Here is a 19,266-nt window from a genome sequence, read left to right as displayed (position 1 = left end):
ACTTCATTAGCTAGGTGGTAGAGTTAACATGTGGCTTAACTTCTAATAGAATATGTCAAAGAAATAACAAAAATGTTTAACTATACATGAATCATGTGGTCCTGTCATAATTTCTACCCGGTTCTATTTGCAAATAAATAGCCTTTAAAATGTATTTCTCCTGGTTAATTCCAGTTTAGTCTTCTGAATATTTTCCCCCAGACCTCTACCCCAGCTTCAGCACAGTGTGCTGACCCTGCTTCTTTTTTTTTTTTTTTTTTTGCGGGCCTCTCACTGTTGTGGCCTCTCCCGTTGCGGGGCACAGGCTCCAGACGCGCAAGCTCAGCAGCCATGGCTCATGGGCCCAGCCGCTCCGCGGCATGTGGGATCTTCCCGGACCGGGGCACGAACCCATGTCCCCTGCTTCGGTAGGCGGACTCTCAACCACTGCACCACCAGGGAAGCCCCCTGCTTTTTCTTGTTAACTGCCTGAAGAGCAGGTGGCATATGAGGGAGCAAAAGTCTGCCTTTGATTCCTCTTTTGTTTTTTAAATGCAAGGACTGCTCAGGAAATCCCATCACCCTAATGTTTACCTGCTGGTCTTGTTGTAATGTCAGAATGAAGTAGCTGTTCTTTCCCTTGAGTCATCTTCCCGAATGAAGGTTCCTCCAACAAAAAATCATCCACTTACATGGTGATTTCCCTTTCCCTTAAAAAAATCATTTTGTTTCATAGAAAGATAATGGGACATTTCAGGAAGATTCATTTCTGGCAAGGCAGAGGAGTAGTTTATCACCTAAAGACTCTCACCCTGAAGCACCTTTAAAAAAACTTTTCTTAAATGAGAAGCCATAGACTGTTCATTGTACGATTTTAGACAATTGGAAATTTTGATTAAGTGCGTTTTGACCTTTATTTCCCTTACCTTTGTTTATAGAACCACCATTTCAACAACCCTACATGCTGATATAAATATTTAATTTTTAAAAGTACTTACTTGTCACCACGTTATTTATTTATTTTAATTTAATTTTTATTTTATATGGGAGTAGAGTTGATTTACAGTGCTGTGCTAGTTTCAGGTGTACAGCAAAGAGATTCCGTTACATATATACATATCTCCATTCTTTTTCAGATCCTTTTCCCATATAGGTTATTAAAGCATATTGAGCAGAGTTTCCTGTGGTATACAGTAGGTCCTTGTTGACTTTCTATTTCATATATAGTAGTGTGTATCTGTTAATCCCAAACTCCTCATTTGTCCCCCCACCCCCTTTCCCCTTTAGTAACCATAAGTTTGTTTCCGAAGTCTGTGAGTCTGTTTCTGATTTGTAAATAAGTTCATTTGTATCATTTTTTAAGATTCCACATATAAGTGATATCATAGGATATTTGCCTTTCTCTGACTTACTTCACTTAGTATGATAATCTCTGGGTCCATCCATGTCGCTGCAAATGGCATTATTTCATTCATTTTATGGCTGAATAGTATTCCATTGTATATATGTACCACATCTTCTTTATCCATTCATCTGTTGATGGACATTTAAGTTGCTTCCATGTCTTGGTTATTGTAAATTGTGATGCAGTGAACATTGGGGTGCTTGTATCTTTTTGAAGTATGGTTTCCTCCGGATATATGCCCAGTAGTGGGATTGCTGGGTTGTATGGTAGCTCTATTTTTAGTTTCTTAAGGAACCTCCATACTGTTCTCCATAGTGGCTGCACCAATTTACTTTCCCAACAACAGTGTGGGAGGGTTCCCTTTTCTCCACACCCTCTCCAGCATTTACTGTTTGTAGACGTTTTGATGATGGTCTTTCTGACCAATGTGAGGTGAAACCTCATTGTAGTTTTGATTTGAATTTTTCTAATAATTAGCAGTGTTGAGCATCTTTTCATGTGCTTTTTGGAAATTGGCACCAAGTTATTTAAAACCCAATCAATTATACCTTGTTGTTGTTTTGCAAGAGGCTGGAACTTGCAGTCAGATGGATCTGGGGTGGAGCATAACTGTCACTTATTAGTTACATAATTTGGGGCAAGTTAAGTAACCTTGATGAAGGCTTCAGTTTCTTTTTTTTTTTCTTTGCGGTACGCGGGCCTCTCACTGTTGTGGCCTCTCCCGTTGCAGAGCACAGGCTCCGGACGCGCAGGCTCAGCGGCCATGGCTCACGGGCCTAGCCGCTCTGCGGTATGTGGGATCCTCCTGGGCCAGGGCACAAACCCGTGTCCCCTGCATCGGCAGGCAGACTCTCAACCACTGCACCACCAGGGAAGCCCAAGGCTTCAGTTTCTTCATGTGCACTATGGGCATAGCAATGCTACCCCTATTAGGGTTAATAAAGAAGGATAAAGTAGATGCTGTGTGCATAGAGGCTAATGTTGCTGTCTGTTTATTGGGCACTATGGAGACACTGTAGGAGATTTCAAGAAGATGAGTAGGAGATGGTTTTGCCTCTTAAGGGCCTTATGATACATTTGGGAAGGCAGATAATACAGAGAATCCATGCTGGCTTTGGGTGTGGTAGGTGTTCAGAGGAGAGAAAGATCCAAGATAAAATAGGAGGTAAAGGCTTAAAGGGGGAGGTTGAGAAGATTTAGAGGAAGGTTCTCAGATCTGGCTCTCATTAGAATCACCTGAGACCATTAGAAACCTCCCTGTGGTCTATCATAGAACAATTACATCAAAATCCCTAGGGTTGGGGTCCCGGTATCAGTATTTTAAAGTTCCATGGGACTTTAACATGTGGTCCAGGTTGAGGATCATTTAAAGAACCTATATGTTGATAGACAGAAGTAGTCCAAACAGGAGGAGGAACATAAGAAAGGTAAAGTTTCTTTTTTTGTCCTGGTTGCTCTGAATTTCAGAAAATGTAGTAAGCGAGGACTACTTGCTAATCCTGTGAATATAGTTTTATATAAATATAGCGGATTCTGTCATAAATCTGATAAATCAAATGAGAGGAAGGTTGCGTTTGATTTTGTGGGTATGTGTGTGTGCATGTGTGTATGTGTGGTGTTACTGGGTTTTTGTTTTTTTAACCCTAATTGTAAATGTTAGCTGTGGTGATTGTGTAAACATGCATTTTCAAAGTAGATAAAATATTTTAAAATTTTGCATTTTTGAAAATGAAGAGGATTCACCATTTAGAGTTGGTTTTATAAAACAAAATGCAATGATTACAGACTTGCCCTGGGTCTTTTTGACACTCCTAATACACCCATCAGAGTGCTTTGTGGCCAGTGCCAAAGAGGGGCTTGTGAATAGAATCACCTGTGCATCACCCATTGGCCTTGGAATTCTCCATTGCCACAGCTATGTGAATAGGTTGGCCAGACCCCCTCTGATGCCAATCATCTATAAAGGCAAACAACTATATATTAGTTGTCTTCATTAAGATGAAACTGTAAAATAGTAAAACTATTTTTCTGATTATTCAAAGTAGAAAGGAGAGTAAAGCGTACAAGAGAAGAAAGGTAGGTCTTCTTTGCCCTAGTTAGAAAGGATTTGAGATACTGTGTGCATGGTTAATAACTTAACTTACATTTTTATAGAGGAAAAGTGTTATTTTTAAAAGTGAGAATAGAAAAACTTTGAAGTAAAATGGAATGAATCAGCTGGATCATAACAGCTCTGGCTGAAGAGAAGGATGTAGAAAGCCACATCCTGGATATAAATCAAAACACTATGGTTACACGACATGTTTGTATATAACAGCTACAGGGGAAAGAAAAAAGAAGGTCTCATACCTTAGAAAGCATTCTTTTTTGTTTCATGTTTAAGCTTCTCTGCAATAAAAGCAACCTTTTTTTTTTAACCACTAAGGATGATCTAAATGGTGGATCACTCGATAAACGGGGTCTTTTTTATTTTTCTTTTGTGCTTCATCTTTCAAAGAAGTTGGACTATCCTTAGGTTTCATTGATTTCAGTGGAGGGGACATGATGGAAAATGAAGACTTCATTACAATTTTCATGCAAATTCACAGTGGCAGGCAAAATGAAAGAGTGCCACCCTGCACGCAGAGCATGAATTTCATTACTGTCACTGTAAAGCGGAGGAATCAAATCAGTCTTGGTAAGATTAGATTGATGTCCATTATGGCATGTCAGTGTCTTCCATGCAGTGGCATCAGTGGAAGATTGCCATTGGTTGAAACAGGGAAGTATTCCTTCATCTAAGCCATGAAGTACTTTGAAATATTGAAGCCAGAAGAACTTTACTGCCTTCTGCTCTGTTTACTTAAAGATAGTAGAGAGCCAGGAGGATTGCTTTACATATTCATTTATTCAGGAAACATGTATTGGGTCTCACTCTGTGCCAGGAATTGCTCTAGGAGCTGGGGATACAGTAGTGACTGTAACAAAGTGTCTATCTTCATGAGCTTACATTCTGGAATGAGACATAGACAAATAAGTGAATGTAGACTATCTCAAGGGGTAGTAAGTGCTTTGAAGAATGAAACGTGGATAGGGAATAGAGAGTGACACAGAAGAGAGCACTATTTTAGACTGAGTGGTCTGTGCAGGCTTGGAGGGCTGGAAAGGAGACACTTGGGAAGAATTCTGAATGAACTTAACAGGTATTTGAAGGAAGAATATTTGATTTAGAAGGAACAGCAAGAGAAAAGTCCCCAGAACAAGAGCATATGGCATGCTCCAGAAACAGTAAGGATGCAGACAGTGAGCTGAGCAGAGTGGGCAACAGGAGATGAGATCGAAAAGGAATCAAGGCTGGGTCATAGGCCTCAGAGGCCATGGAAGAACTTTGGCTCTTACTTGGATTAAGATGGGAAGTCACTGGAAGCACAGGCTCAGCACCATCTGAATTTTTATTATAAAGGTTGCTTATAGGGTTCTTTTTATAAAGATCGCTCTGGCTGCTAAGTGAAGAATAGACCGGGGTGGGGAGGGCAGTTAGGAAATTGTCACAGTAACTCAACAAAACAATGGTGGTGCTTTGGAATAGGGTGGTGGCAGTAGAAAAGGTGAGAAGTGGTTGGATTCTGGATCTATTTCAGAAGTTAAGTGGATAGGATTTTCTGATAGATAATATGCAGGATGTAAGAAAAAGAGAGAAATCAACATTGACTCCAAAGATTTTGCCCTGGGCAGCTGGTGGAGTGGAATCGCCACTTGCTGAGATGCACAGACCTGGAAAATATGGGAAGAGCAGATCGGCAGGAAAGTTAAGTAATTTTGAATTTGTCATGTTTGAGAGGCCTGTTAGATCACCAAGGTGCAATGCTGAGATGTAATTGGAAAAATCAACCTGAATATCAGGGCAAAGGTAGAGGCTACAGATATATAGCAATAATTTTAAAAAGAAAGAAAAAGAGGGTATTTAAAGTCATGGGCATAGATGGGATCATATGGGAGTAAATTCAGACTGGGGAGGGAAGCTCTTTTAGGACTGAACCCTAGGGCTCTGCAAAGGAGCAGGAGAACCTAGGAAAAGTCATGTCCCAAAGGTAGAGTGACCAAGTGTCTGTTCCAGTTTGCTGGACTGAGGGGTTTCCTGGTACATGGACTTTCAGAGATTGGGACACACTAGGACAGTTGGTCCCTCTCCATGTGAAGAAAGTGTTTCAAGAAGGAAAGAGTGATTAACTGTCCAGTGCTATAGATAAACCAAGAATGAGCAACAGCCACTGAATTTTTGGCAACATGGAAGTGTTGGGTGACTTTGACCAAGACTCATCTCTCATGAACAGCCAAGTTGATTTGAGGACCACCCACCACAGGGATAAACATGCATGAGGGTACAAGGCCAGGGCATTTGGAAGCATCATGCCTCTTCCCCTAGCCCCACCGAAAGCGGCATGAAGCTTCCGCAGTGTTGTAACAAAGAACCCAGGTCTTTTGTGATTACCTGTGTGATTTGGACCAAGTTATTTAACTTCTCTGTTTTTCAGTATCCTTATTTGTGAAATATTGTCCAGATTTGTTATTTTAATCATCTATCAGTGTGATGACAGCATACTATGCTGTGCTAAGGCTACATAGATTAATTTTAAACAGACATGGTTCTGATGCTGTAGAAATTTTCAGCTTCAAAACAAATTGAATCCTACCCCGTGTCAGGAGAACTAGCCCTTGATGTGCATTAGGGGACAAGGAAAATCTTCAACCCTCTTCATTAAAAATGAATATTTGTCTCTGAATAATTTAAGCTTTTAGAGTATTTATACTTTTTGTGTATTTCTAGTCTTCTGTTGATCAGACATCTGAAGAAAATAGCTAGAAAGAAAGACTGCACGAATCTTCACTAGAGGAGTGTTGAAAATTGATTGAGGTCATTGACTATGTCTCCTTGGCCTAGTGATGGACTGCTTAGGACCCCAGCGAGTACTTGTTGAATGAGTGAAAGTTGGTGTATTATTCTAGATTCAACCAGAGCAGTGGAACTGGTAGGAGATGCATCTTCATGTTTATTAAGGAATTGATTACAGGGAATTGGTTTACCCACTGGTGGTGGCTAAGCAAGCCTGAAGTCCACGGGGCATTCAGGAAGGCAAGATCACAGCAAGCTGGAACTCCACGGGCATGAGCTGAAGCCTGGAGCCCTGAACTTCCAGAGAGCCTCCACTCTCTTTGAAAAGACATCCAACTGATTAAGTCAGGGCACCCAGGCTAATCTCCCTTTTGATTATCTTAAAGTCAACTGGTTAGAGACTTTAATTACATTGGTAATATCACATCACACCTAAATTAGTGTTTGATTGTATCAGTAGGTGTGTGTATGCTACAGAATAGCTGCAGTCTCCCTTCTGTCCTCCAGTTCTGGCAAGAGAAAACCCCGGTAGCCAACCACGACTGGAAGAATACTAGGAAGGGAATTTGGAGGAATGTAGCTCTGCTGAGCCAAGTTGACACATTATAGAGCCATCACAATCAAAGCCTGATTTAGGATAATGTACAGTCTTAAGTTGTTTTGTTTTTAAAAATGGGTTTTTTTGGTTTGTTTTTATTTTGGTTATTTAGGGTTTTTTCTTATATTATTTTAACAAATGATAGACATGATGTGATAATTCCTTGTATAAGATGACCTTGAAATTACTTTGGATCATACCATTTAAACTAGTCTTGAGTCTCCACTGACTAGGAGACCACATATAATTCAGTAGCAGAGAAAACAGAAATAGTAAATTTTCACATTTGGCTTTTATGCTCCCAAGAGCCCAAGGGATGTTCTGACCTCAGAACATCCCCCTCCGGCCCCATTCCCAAACTTCAGCCCCCAATGAAATGCAAAACCACTGTAAATCTCTTCAATATTTGTTTACCCCTAAATGTGTGTTAATTGCTTAATAATAAAACCTACTCTTGAGATTGACTTCAGATAGTTTAGAGAACAGAAATCTCTTTTGGTTCCTGATTATTTGAATATGCAAGAGGAACAACTTGCTTGGAGGCCTAGATAACAGTAGTTGGCCTCTCCACCCACTTGCCAACAGCAGGACTAGTTTACATCTCTTTTGGAATGAACAGTTTCCTCCCTTGTTAGTTTCAGCATAGAAAGCGTAGTGGTGACCCATTATTAAATGCCAGCTTATGTGTAGTGCTAGAATGATACTCAAGAATTCTATCATTATGGCTTATTCTTTTTTTTTTTTTTTTTTTTGTGGTACGCGGGCCTCTCACTGTTGTGGCCTCTCCCATTGCGGGGCACAGGCTCTGGACGTGCAGGCTTAGCAGCCATGGCTCACAGGCCCAGCCACTCCGTGGCATGTGGGATCTTCCCAGACCGGGGCACGAACCCGCTTCCCCTGCATCAGCAGGCGGACTCTCAACCACTGCGCCACCAGGGAAGCCCCATTATGGCTTATTCTTATCGTTTATTCAGTCCTGAAGTAGATTCAGACTGTAAGAGTTTATGAGTTTATGATCAGCTGTGTTTATTGCTTTTGGCACATTGCTGCACAGTTAGTGCTCAGTGATGACACTGTATTCTTTGTCATAGCTCCCCGCTCCAAATATAGCATTATTTTGTATGTGAGAAGGTGGCAAGCTTCCCCGTCTCACAGTTGGCTCAAGGTCTGGGGAAAGAGGCATGAGAGTAGCTTCCTGTATTCATCTTTATCCCTAAGGGCCAACTCAGTGACTTGCATTTAGTGGATATTCAGCAAGTAATTGAACTTGCTGATGAAGTTCAAAAATTCAGTCAGCTATCCTTTGTCCCCACCCCGGCTCTTCGGCAGCCTGTCCTGTAGGTAACAGGTGCCAGTATCAGCCAGGTTTTTCTTATCCCTTGTGGCTTTGAATTTTAGGGACATGATAAGTATAATACTTTGGCTGGGCCTAAATTTTTTTCTCTCTGATGATTTCACACAAATGCCATTTCTCTGTGGAAGCTTCTACCTACTATTGGTTGGCCAAAAAGTTCCTTTGGGTTTTTTTCCATTAAGATGTTACAGAAAAACCCAAAGGAACATTTTGGCCAACCCAATCGTTATTAGTGCTAGTGTCACATTGTTTCAAATGTGCTTCAATATAATTTTTCAGTATATCTTTTCAATGCCTCTGCTTGAATAATTGATATTCTTCATGATAAATTTACGTTTAGGATCACTTTAATCAGTTAATTACTTCACTATTACTACTTTGAGAAGCCAATCTCATGAGAAGTTCAGAGTGGAACTTGTGCGTGGTGGCAGATGGATTTATTTTACTCTCTTCTAAACACGCTTACCGCTGCCTTGTGTTTAATTATTTTTGGAAATCCAGATTCCCTGGAAAGCCTGCAAGAGAAAACAAAATTAGGAGCCTGCCTAGGTTTGAATTCCAGATGGGCTGCTTCCCAGCTATGTAAACATGGGCAAATTATTAAATCTCTAGGCTTCAAAATCCTCATCTGTAAAATGAGGGTAATAAAAGAGTGTACTTTACAGAGTTCTGGTGAGGATTAAATGGGATAATGTCTAGAATGACCTAGCACAACTTCTTGGCACATAGAGTGCTCAACAGTTTTTAGTTCAAGGGTATAAACTTTCCAGTAACAAGGTTGAGTATGCAAACAGTGCCATCTCTTCATTTCGAGTTGAAGTCATTTCAGTCCCTGCCCCTGACCTCTGTGCCGTGTTGTGATAAGGACTGGAAAGTCCACTTTCTCCTTCGGGGTTGGTCTTATGTTAAGTCTGCAGTAGATTTTTTTTTGTTCTGTGCGTGGATAATGCCTGTTGTTCCCTCTGGTAGAGGTCAACGATGTCTTTTTTGCAAACTGTCCCCACCTGGCTTCTGCATAGCCTGATCTGCAGTTCTCTGAGCCCCTGATGGTCCCAGCTGCTTCATTTTGAGAGGCCCCTCCAAGGACTGTGGTCCTCTCCTTAGCTGACTTCCAGGTCCCCAGTCAGAACCCAGGGAAAGAAACTTCCTTGTCCTCGGTCACACTTTGTGGGAGCCTTGGGGACCCAGGGGAGTGACTGTGCTCTCTCCTACTGAAGGATGTCCTGCTGCCTTCTCTTCTGCCCCTTTTGGTCCTGCTGGCATAGGGCATTATGTAAGCCAGCCACTTCAAGAATCTCAGACAAAGAGGGCATGTTTGCTCACTTCTCAGCTTCGTCCTCACTCTTTCACGTGTCACTCAGGTCTCTACCACCGCCAGGGACACAAAGGTGGGAGGAGACAGGGTGAGCCACACTTACCTTCTCTAATCTTCTTGCCTCTTCCATGGCACTTTTTTCCTCTTCTCTAACCTGGAGCCTTACATCTAGCCTGGTGTATGGTTTCAGGGTGATGAAAAACCGGTTTTGTCAGCATTTCCTTTGGATCTGTCCTTGTTTCAGAGCGAGGCAGTACAAGCCAAGAGTCTGGGGTGTTTGTTGGACTGATGACTCCAAATAGTCTGCCATAAATGAACACCACAGAGCTGCTGTTATTATTATTATTATTATTATTGTTATTATTACTACTACTACTACCACTACTACACATGTCAACTTGATCTAAGTGATTCTTTTACTCCCTTAAGGCAGTGGTTTCCTAAGTCTAAGTGGACTTCACAAGCTAGAAAAAAATATTTGTTGAATTGCCAACTTGCACCAGAGGAAAATTATTTTTTAAATTACCACCTACTTCTATCATTTCTTTTATACCCCCACTATGGAAGGTAATAATTGAAGAGAAAAAAAAAAGGCAATCCTTTTCAAGCAAGTACATTTAGCCTTATGAAAACTCAGCCAGTTGCCCTTAGTTTGCTCATTTAACTGCAGTCAGTGAAAATTCTTCCCAGCCGGCACCAGGCAGTGCAGCAGCATTTGGAAATCACTGCCTTGGAGTGTCCCAGCCACCCAGCCTGGTTCACTGTGGGCTGTGATTACAAATGAAGTGCCTTCAAGAATCAATGTATAGGATAACTCAGGCCAAAGAAAGCACTGTACCTAAATACTCAGACAGAAGGACTGTCGAGTTTGCCTGATTTTCTAGAAAATTGCCTCCGATTCGCCGCTTCACTGTATTTGGGTAAACGCGGCCTCAGAGAGCTTTTGCATAAGAAATTATAAAAATGCAGCAAAGCCTTGTGATCTCATCTTGGATCTTCTCAGGAACCCTCATCAAGATGCAATTAAGCAGAGAAAAATTCTACCTTGGGGTGTGATTTTAATTACTCACTGTGGTCTGAGTTGACTTTCCATGCTGTGTTTCTTTTCCTCTGCATATGACCACTTCTGTGTTTGACAGCTTCTCTAAAGACAGCCCCACTTAGTTGTACATGAAGAGCAAAGCACTTACTGGGGGGAGAGGGAGGACAGGGCACACATCTCCTGTCGCCTTAGTGCTTTTACCCTAAACTGTGTGGGAACCTCTTTTTCCTTTCCCTGCCCCCAGCCTCAGTTTTATGACCCGGTGGAGCCAGTGGACTTTGAAGGACTTCTGATGACACACCTGAACAGCCTGGATGTGGAGCTTGCCCAAGAGCTGGGAGACTTCTCCGAAGACGACTTGGACGTGGTGTTCACGCCGAAGGAATGTCGAACTTTGCAGCCCTCTTTGCCGGAGGAAGGGTAAATTGCTTTCTTAAAATGTGGATGGGATTATGATGATCATGGCTGTTCCTGGTTAGGGAGAGATGCCCTAATTCTGGACTTCTCTTACAAGTAACATGACTCAGATTTATCAAGATGTGCAGCATGACTACGGTGGTACTGTCACCTACATGTAGATAGATTTTGAACTGGTTTGACCAGAGGCTTTGAAAAGCCATGTGGGGACTAAGCCAGTTAAAGGGCTGCAGTGGAACAAAATCGACTGCTTAAGAAGAGGTGAAGAGTGAAGGCTCTGGACCCAGACTGCCCGGGTCAGCTCAGTGACTGTGGGCGAGTCATGTGACCTCAGGAGGCCTCAGTTTTTCCATTTGTAAAAATAATAATCATTGAAATGCCTCCATTCAGGAGCATTTTAATTGTTTCCATATATGAGACTGGATCAAGTCACAAAAGTAAGTCCGATCCACATTTCTTGATCATCTACTGTGTGCTGAGAAGTGGGATAAAAAGATGAATAAGGCAAAGTTCTTTCTTTTGAAGCAAGTCTTGTCAAGCGGAAAAACAATGGGGAAATCTCTGTAGTGTGAATATGTGAATAGCTGCTTAGGGTTGAGTTTCTACAGTGGGTTCATCGATGTGTTTACAGGTGTCAGCATTAGCCCTCAGTATCAAATGATGGAATTATATTTAGATGAAACTCCTGTTATTTCCATAGTGTAACAAGCAATGTCTCTTTGGAGATTTAGGATGAACTTTTATTTGCATTCATCTTTAAAACCAAATTAAGATTCACATCCTCCTGAGATTTTCAACCTTCTCCTCTTCCCCAAAAAGTCCTGGAAATGAGATCACGAAACACGGCCCCTGCCCTCACCACTCGGGGATATTCCAGTTCTATTTTGGATTTTATTTCATCAAAGTTTAAGAAGGTTAGATGACAGTGATAGGGTATTATTTGACCCTTTGCTCTTTGTTTACACAGTTCTCATTCATATAGAAGAGCTGACCATATGCTCTGCTCTAACATTTTGAAGATACTCACTTCCCAGAAAACAAAATCATGGTGATTCTTGGGAAACAATTTTCCCTGTTGTCAGTCCATTTATTCAGATGTGACTTTCATATAGGTAACATCTATTATTGTTACCTTTAGTAGAGAATAATGTAATTTCTTTGCGTAAAATATATGGTTAATTGACTTCAAATGAGATCAGAATCTTGGAAAATCCTGTTTAAAATACTTACAATAAGTTTACAGGTAGGAGGATTTTGATTTTTTTTTGAAATTTGGTAGAAGAGGTAATTTTTTTCTTAACATCAGTTTTTTGGTTTTGGGTTTTTGGCTTTTTTGAGGTACGCGGGCCTCTCACTGCTGTGGCCTCTCCGTAGCGGAGCACAGGCTCTGGACGCGCAGGCTCAGTGGCCATGGCTCACGGGCCCAGCCGCTCCGTGGCATGTGGGATCTTCCCGGACCGCAGCACGAACCCGTGTCCCCTGCATCGGCAGGCGGACTCTCAACCACTGCGCCACCAGGGAAGCCCTTAACATCAGTTTTTGAGCATAATATTGCCTTGTCACCAGAATTGATAACAAATACGTTATCTGTCTGATGGCTTTCAAATACCCTCTATTTCAATCGTTGCCCAAAAGTCTTGTGTGTAATTAAAGCCCAAGAAAGTACCATCATCATCAGAGTAAACGACAGCTGACTCCTGTTAACCCCAGTGCCTATCCGAGAACTTGATGTTGAGCTGTGATAGTGTAGTGGGTGTAAACCTGCGCTCCCAGGTGAGTGGCCTGGGGTCGGTTCCCTGCTCTTCCACTTGCTGAGTGACTTTGAGAAAGATCTTTTCATCTCATCCCTCTGCAAAATGAAAATAGTAATAGCGTCTGTTCTATGGAGCTGATTGACATTAACTGAATTCATACATGTAGAGGGATTGCATCAGTGCCTAGTGCAGAATGAATGGCACACAAGTGTGAACTATCACAGGTAGGTCTTATTATGTGCCAGACGCTTTTCTAAGCACTTCACACACTGACTTCATCTTCATCACAGCTCTCCAAAGGAGCACTGCACGATTACTATCACCACTTACGGTGAGGAAACTGAGGCACAGAAGGGTTGAGTGACTGGCCCAAGGTCACGTAAGGAATGGGGCTGGGATTTGAGTAGTCAGGGCCCAGGGACCACATGTCTGACTTCTACAGTATTCCATCTAAAACTAACAGCCAGTCCACAAGGTGGGTACTGTTCTTACCCACTTTCTACAAACCAGAAAGTGAAAACTTAGAGCACTTAGACCTATTTATCTGTAGTACCAACACATGTGGGAGAACAGAAAAAAAAAAAAACCAAAACAAACAAACAAACAAAAATAACCTTTGCTATTGTGGGGAGGTAGTGATTTCTAAATTTCCAGACTCCGAAGCACTCTAAGAGTTTCTCTCATGACACACTCTACTCAGTAGACAAGAGCTGCCCGAATTAATAATCAGCAACCAAAGCCAGGGCCTGTCAGCTCCTCAAGTACAACTCCTCTTCTTCATGGCTTTCAAAAAGGAAAACATGCATGTCCTAACAAGGTTACACGTAAGCAAAAAATATGCCTAGATTACCCCAGAAGAGACTGGTATTTATACTTATTCTTCTTGTTTTGTATATGACTACAGCTTGTTCTACCTGTCTTGTGTTAGAACGCCTTCAGGGATAGGTAATAGTCTAATACGATTCTATGTAATAAAGAAAACCCACAAAGCATAAAATGCCAACGTTTGTCTCATCGAAGTAAAAATGTTACTGCCTCAGGAATACTTCAGACACTTGAAAGGACTGGATAACAATGCCCTCCGCATTCTCAGTTGATACGGATTTGAAATCCTGCTGCTCTCCTTGGTTATGATAAAGGATTGCTTTGTTGTGTTTACCTGGTAATAACATTTTTATGTTGTTTTCCACCTCATTAGGGTTGAACTGGACCCTCACGTCCGGGACTGTGTTCAGACCTATATTCGGGAGTGGCTAATTGTGAATCGGAAGTAAGTTCATTTTTTTCCCTCTTTACATATATACTTACTTTATATCGTTACATCTTTATAACTTTTTAAAAAAAATTAATGAACTTTTTTTGGAACAGTTTAGGCTTACAAGAAAATTGATTAGAAAGAAGTACTGAGGGTTCTCATATACTACCTCCCACACACATCTCCCCCTATTATTAATGTATTGGGGTTTTTTTTGTGTGTGAGGTTTTTATGTACTTGAATGACCATGAATACTGATTTTGGGGATTCCAAATAAATTTTAGCAAGTAGGCAAATTTGCAAATGCAAAATCCATGAGTAATGAGCATTGACTGTATCTTGTATCACTCTCCTGCTCAAACACCTTCTAAGGCTCTCTATTTCCTACGATACCAAATATGAACACCACCTGCTTGCCTTTCAAGGGCTTTAATAATCTGGCCCAACTCTATCTATTAAAACGTGTTTCCCTTAACTCCTGGAGCCCCTTCCTTTCTCTGAGCCTGCGTCTCTTCCTCACTGTTGCACCACATGACTGACTCAGTTCTCCTTCCACACCTTTGCTCTTGCTGTCTCCCCTCTGGGCATGCTCTCCCTTCTTTCATCTGTCTACCCAATCCTACCTGTGGATAAAAGATCATATCAAATTACTTTTTTCTTCGTGCAGCTTTCTCTGACTAATTTATCCTTCCTTGGATGAGTCTGACGTAAGTGTGGAATATTTGGTACAACTGATGAGCCAGTGTTGATCCATTATTATTAACTAAAGTCCATAGTTTACAATAGGGCTTATGTTTTGTGTTTACATTCTGTGATTTTGACAAATGTAAAATGACATTTATCTACCACTGGAGTGTCATACCGAAGAGTTTCACTGCCCTAAAAATCCCCTCTGTGCCATCTGGTCCTCCCTCCCTGGCAACCACTTATCTTTTTACTGTCTCCATAGTTTTGCCTTCTTTCTGCATGTCTTTTTGTGGCTTGATAGCTCATTTCTTTCTTCACTGAATAATATTCCACTGCGTGGATTTACTATAGTTTGTTCATCCATTCACCTACTGAAGGAGAAAGTTACATTTTAAACACAAAGAATAGGGCCCTTTTATTTCTATTCTGATGAATTCCTGGGGGGTGGGGGTAGGGATTAATGAATGGAAATTTGACCTCAGATTCAAAGGGCACATTTAAATTTATGACCAAGAAATAAATTACTTGCTTGCCTTCTAGTCAAAAAGGCCCTTCTCTCCTGGGTTAATTAAATGTTCTATGACATTGTCCTGAGCTTTTTGTCTCCATGCCAATGACCTGGAGAGTACCCTCTAATGAGAAGCATCTACCCACACTGGAATTTGCAACCTGTATGTGTGTACATGTTGGGGAGCTGTCTGGGGAGAGTCTGCAATCAGGGGCACACCCCACTAGAGAAACATCAGAGAACCTGTGACAACACACAAGTAGTCTGAAATTCTGATGTCCTCACCTCTCCTATACTCCAGTAAGAATTACCGTTCTGTGGGATAAATGATGAAAGACTTTGGAGGTTGGGTTTTATCCAGCTCCTGGAAGGGTGCCATTGAATTTGTGCTGATGTGTTTTGGAGTAATGTCAGTATGCATATACTATTTTCAGTAGCTGAGAAAGAGAAAGCTTCACTTGTATAAAGTAATTAAGAGAAAGTTAGATGCTAATCCATCATCTATTCTAACTTGAATAGAAAACCAAGTTTGCCGGGCAGTCAAATAAGATTATACTTTGCTGGTAATAAGTAAAAGGCTTCAGAACAAGTTGTTCTCATGCTTTTAAATGTTATAATTAGAGGTACTTTCTGGATATGAAGGTTTGAAAGAAATCTGAGAAGGGACAATAAATAGAAAGGTCCATTTTACTACATTTGGTTTTTATTTTCTATTTGGGACACTGCACTTTTTCATTCTTCATGGCAATTCCCATTGGAATTTTTTTCTCTATCTTGAACAAACTTAAAGGACTCTTTTTAGAATACTCATTGTAAAAATTTTGGAGATCATAGTGAAACAAAAAGAGAAAACAAAAATCACTCAATTTCGCTATAGACAGATAACCACCATTAACATTTGATGTGTTACCTTTGAATCATATTTCTTTGTATATATTTGTATAAAAATTAAGTCAGATTATGATACTATTTTGCAGCATGCTTTTTCAGTCTTCACACTAAGTGGTAACTATCTCTTTGCTATTAAATACTCTTCCTCAAGACAATTTTTAATGGTTGTATAATGTATTTATACAAAAATTTATTTAAACAATTTTAATGTTTAGATGATCCCCTGTTTTTCAGTGTTATACCCAGTATAGCAACATTCTTGTGTATAGTTATGGTTTTTTCCCTTTGGAATAAATTCCTACAAGAGGAGTTTCTGTGTGTTTAAGTGTATGCACAAATTTAAGGATTTGGGAATAATATATCAGAAAGATTATTAGCAAGATATGCATGAATCCTCAAGAATATTGGATGATATCTTTTAATAAATTTCCAATTTTATTTGTAAAATGGCTGTCTTTTATTTGCATTTTCTTTGTTTCAGTTCGGTATCTTTTTTTCCATAAATTTGTCGTCCATTTGTAAGTTTTCCTTGGTGCTCTGCTTATTCATTAAATTTGTGCATCTCTATTAATGTATTTGTCTGGTCTTGTTTATCTTTAGGGCTGCTTTTATTTGGTAAGGATATTAACCCTTTGTATGTCATATAATACAAATTCCTTACCCAGGATACTCTTTGTCTTTTAAATTTGTTTATACTTTTTTAACATTCAAAATTATTTATTAGTAAAATCTATATTGACAGTTTTCCTTATGATTTATATTTTTGCTGTCATGCTTAAAATTTAATCCATAAACCTAATATTATTTACTAGGAATTTAGGATTAAAATGTTAAACTAGACCATTAGCCACTTTGATTATTGCTTCTGTTCCCTCATGTGTCTCCATTTGTTTTTATCTCTTCTGTAGGAACAGTGGTTTTTCATATATTTATTCTATGCAAGTTTTGTATCTTTTTATTTTCACAAAACAAAGCAATGTCTGTGTTAACTTTATGTTTGGCAACATACTGAGGATGGGGATTGTCATTGGCCCCGTTATCTGTGCACTTGGGTAATGGACCAGCTTGTTTCCCAGAAATTAGCTGATGGACAGGTAGACGTGTGCAACTTTGAAACTCGTTGTCAGTTTCTGGCAAGCTTTGACTAGTGTTCAACTGAGGAAGCCCCTTTTCCAACTCCACTGTTTGACCTTTTGGTACTCTAAATCTGATACTCTAACATAAAGGCTGTAATTCCTATTGCACAGGCCTCCCAGGATCATTCTGCCCTCACGTGCATCCATAATATTTTATTTGTGGGGAGAATCCAATACATTATTCCAGGTGCCCTTCATCTCCCAGCCCTACATACATATTCAGCTAGTTGTTTTCTATGAGTTATTTCTATATGGTTGCAGAATGATGGTAGAAAGAGAAAGGCAAGGAAGGTAGTGGTTCTGGTGGTAGTTCATTTCAGTAAAACCAGGTGGAACCTGTGAATGGCTTCATAGATAAGCCATTACAATGAAGAAGGAGAATTTAGATTTCTGACTATTATAGACATTGACTATTGGGGGACTGGCAGGAAGGAAAGTACAAAGCGCCTTCCTCTGCATTGCCCTTTGGGGAGGCAAAGTATGGTACATCCTTCTCTTTCCCGCTGCATCTGATCCACAGAGATTCTGTGTAGACTTCAGCATTAAGTTATCTGTTTTGGTGAGTTTCCATTTTTTTCTGTGTCTTCATAGGCAGGGAAGTTGGAGAAAGTCACAGTAGTAGTTGCTGACCAGTTGTTAATTAGCAATTAATGAGCTCTCCTTTGAATTTGTTATTTTATGTGCTAAATAATGTAACCTTGTTTTGAAAGAAATCAAGTAATAAGGAGTGTCTTAAGTAAAAAGCTAGTCTCTTCCCTCACTGCTCGCTTGCTCCCTGTCCTTCTCTTCAAATCACTCTCTTTTTTTCCTAACTTTTTTTCAGATTTATTTTTTTTTTTATTTTTTATTTTTTTTGCAGTATGTGGGCCTCTCACTGTTGTGGCCTCTCCCGTTGCGGAGCACAGGCTCCGGATGCGCAGGCTCAGCGGCCATGGCTCACGGGCCCAGCTGCTCCGCGGCATGTGGGATCTTCCCAGACCGGGGCATGAACCCGTGTCCCCTGCATCGGCAGGCGGACTCTCATCCACTGCGCCACCAGGGAAGCCCCCCAGATTTATTTTTTTATTGAGGTAACATTGGTTTATAACATTATATGTTTCCCATCTACAACATTATATTTTTACTTCTGTGTACCCTACAGCACGCTCACCACCAAAACTTTAGTTTCCATCCATCACCGTATAGTTGACCACCTTTACCCACTTCATCCTCCTTCTGCCCCTTACCCTCTGGTACCCACTACTCTGTTCTCTGTTATCTATCTTTTTGAGGGTTTTTTGTTTTTTTCAACCCACTCTTAACTGCATGGAGGTCATTGTGTAGCCTCCCAGATCTTCTTTTCATGCCCTCACAAACATACATGAATATTCATATTCATATTTACACAAATATTTATGTATGCAAAAATACACATGTAAATAAATATTTTACATGCATACATAATATACTTTTTTTCAATAATGTCTTTGAAATCTTTCCATATCAAAAACCTATCCCTTTCTTTTAAAATGCTGCCTGGCATTCCAGGGGTGAAGGAAAATACCATAAATTATTGACTTTCTTACTGTGGATGTACACTGCAGTTGTCTCCATTTTCCAAAATATAAATGATACCACAATGAACATCTATGCACATTTGCCTCTACACATATGTGAATATTTCTGAAGGTAGAAATGGAACCAGTGCATATGATATAGTCTAATAAGTACTGCCAAATTCTTCTCCAGAAAAGTTGTGTTAATTTACTCCATTACCAGCTGGACATGAAACTGCCCTTTCTCCTCATATCCTTGCCAAGGCTGGATATTATTGATTAAAATAAAATTTAAATGCCTCCAATCTTATTCTAGTTATCATTTTAAACCAGAAGCTATTACACCCACTTTCATAATATTGTTTTCTTTCACTGGGTTTTCTTCCCTTACCTATCCTAAAATCCCAGTTAAATATACATTTATCATACACCCTGAAGTCCCACTCCTAGGTAGTTACCCAAGCAAAATGAAAACCTGTGTTCATTTAAAAATATGTATGCAAATATTTATAGTAGT

At 40.3% G+C, this 19,266-nt stretch overlaps 1 protein-coding gene across 1 annotated transcript in view; it reads left to right on the top strand.

Moving 5' to 3' along the window:
- Positions 1 to 19,266, top strand: part of DOCK8 (dedicator of cytokinesis 8) — a 226,762-nt gene that overhangs the window by 55,693 nt on the left and 151,803 nt on the right. Inside the window, exons 3-4 of the mRNA XM_081236682.1 lie at positions 10,811 to 10,986; positions 13,936 to 14,007. Of these exons, the coding sequence (XP_081092808.1) occupies positions 10,811 to 10,986; positions 13,936 to 14,007 (248 nt within the window). The remainder of the gene's footprint in view (positions 1 to 10,810; positions 10,987 to 13,935; positions 14,008 to 19,266) is intronic.

The sequence above is a fragment of the Mesoplodon bidens genome, assembly GCF_964165515.1.
Source record: "Mesoplodon bidens genome assembly, chromosome: 6".
Taxonomy (NCBI): Eukaryota; Metazoa; Chordata; class Mammalia; order Artiodactyla; family Ziphiidae; genus Mesoplodon; species Mesoplodon bidens.
This window is presented reverse-complemented; position numbering and strand designations above follow the sequence as displayed.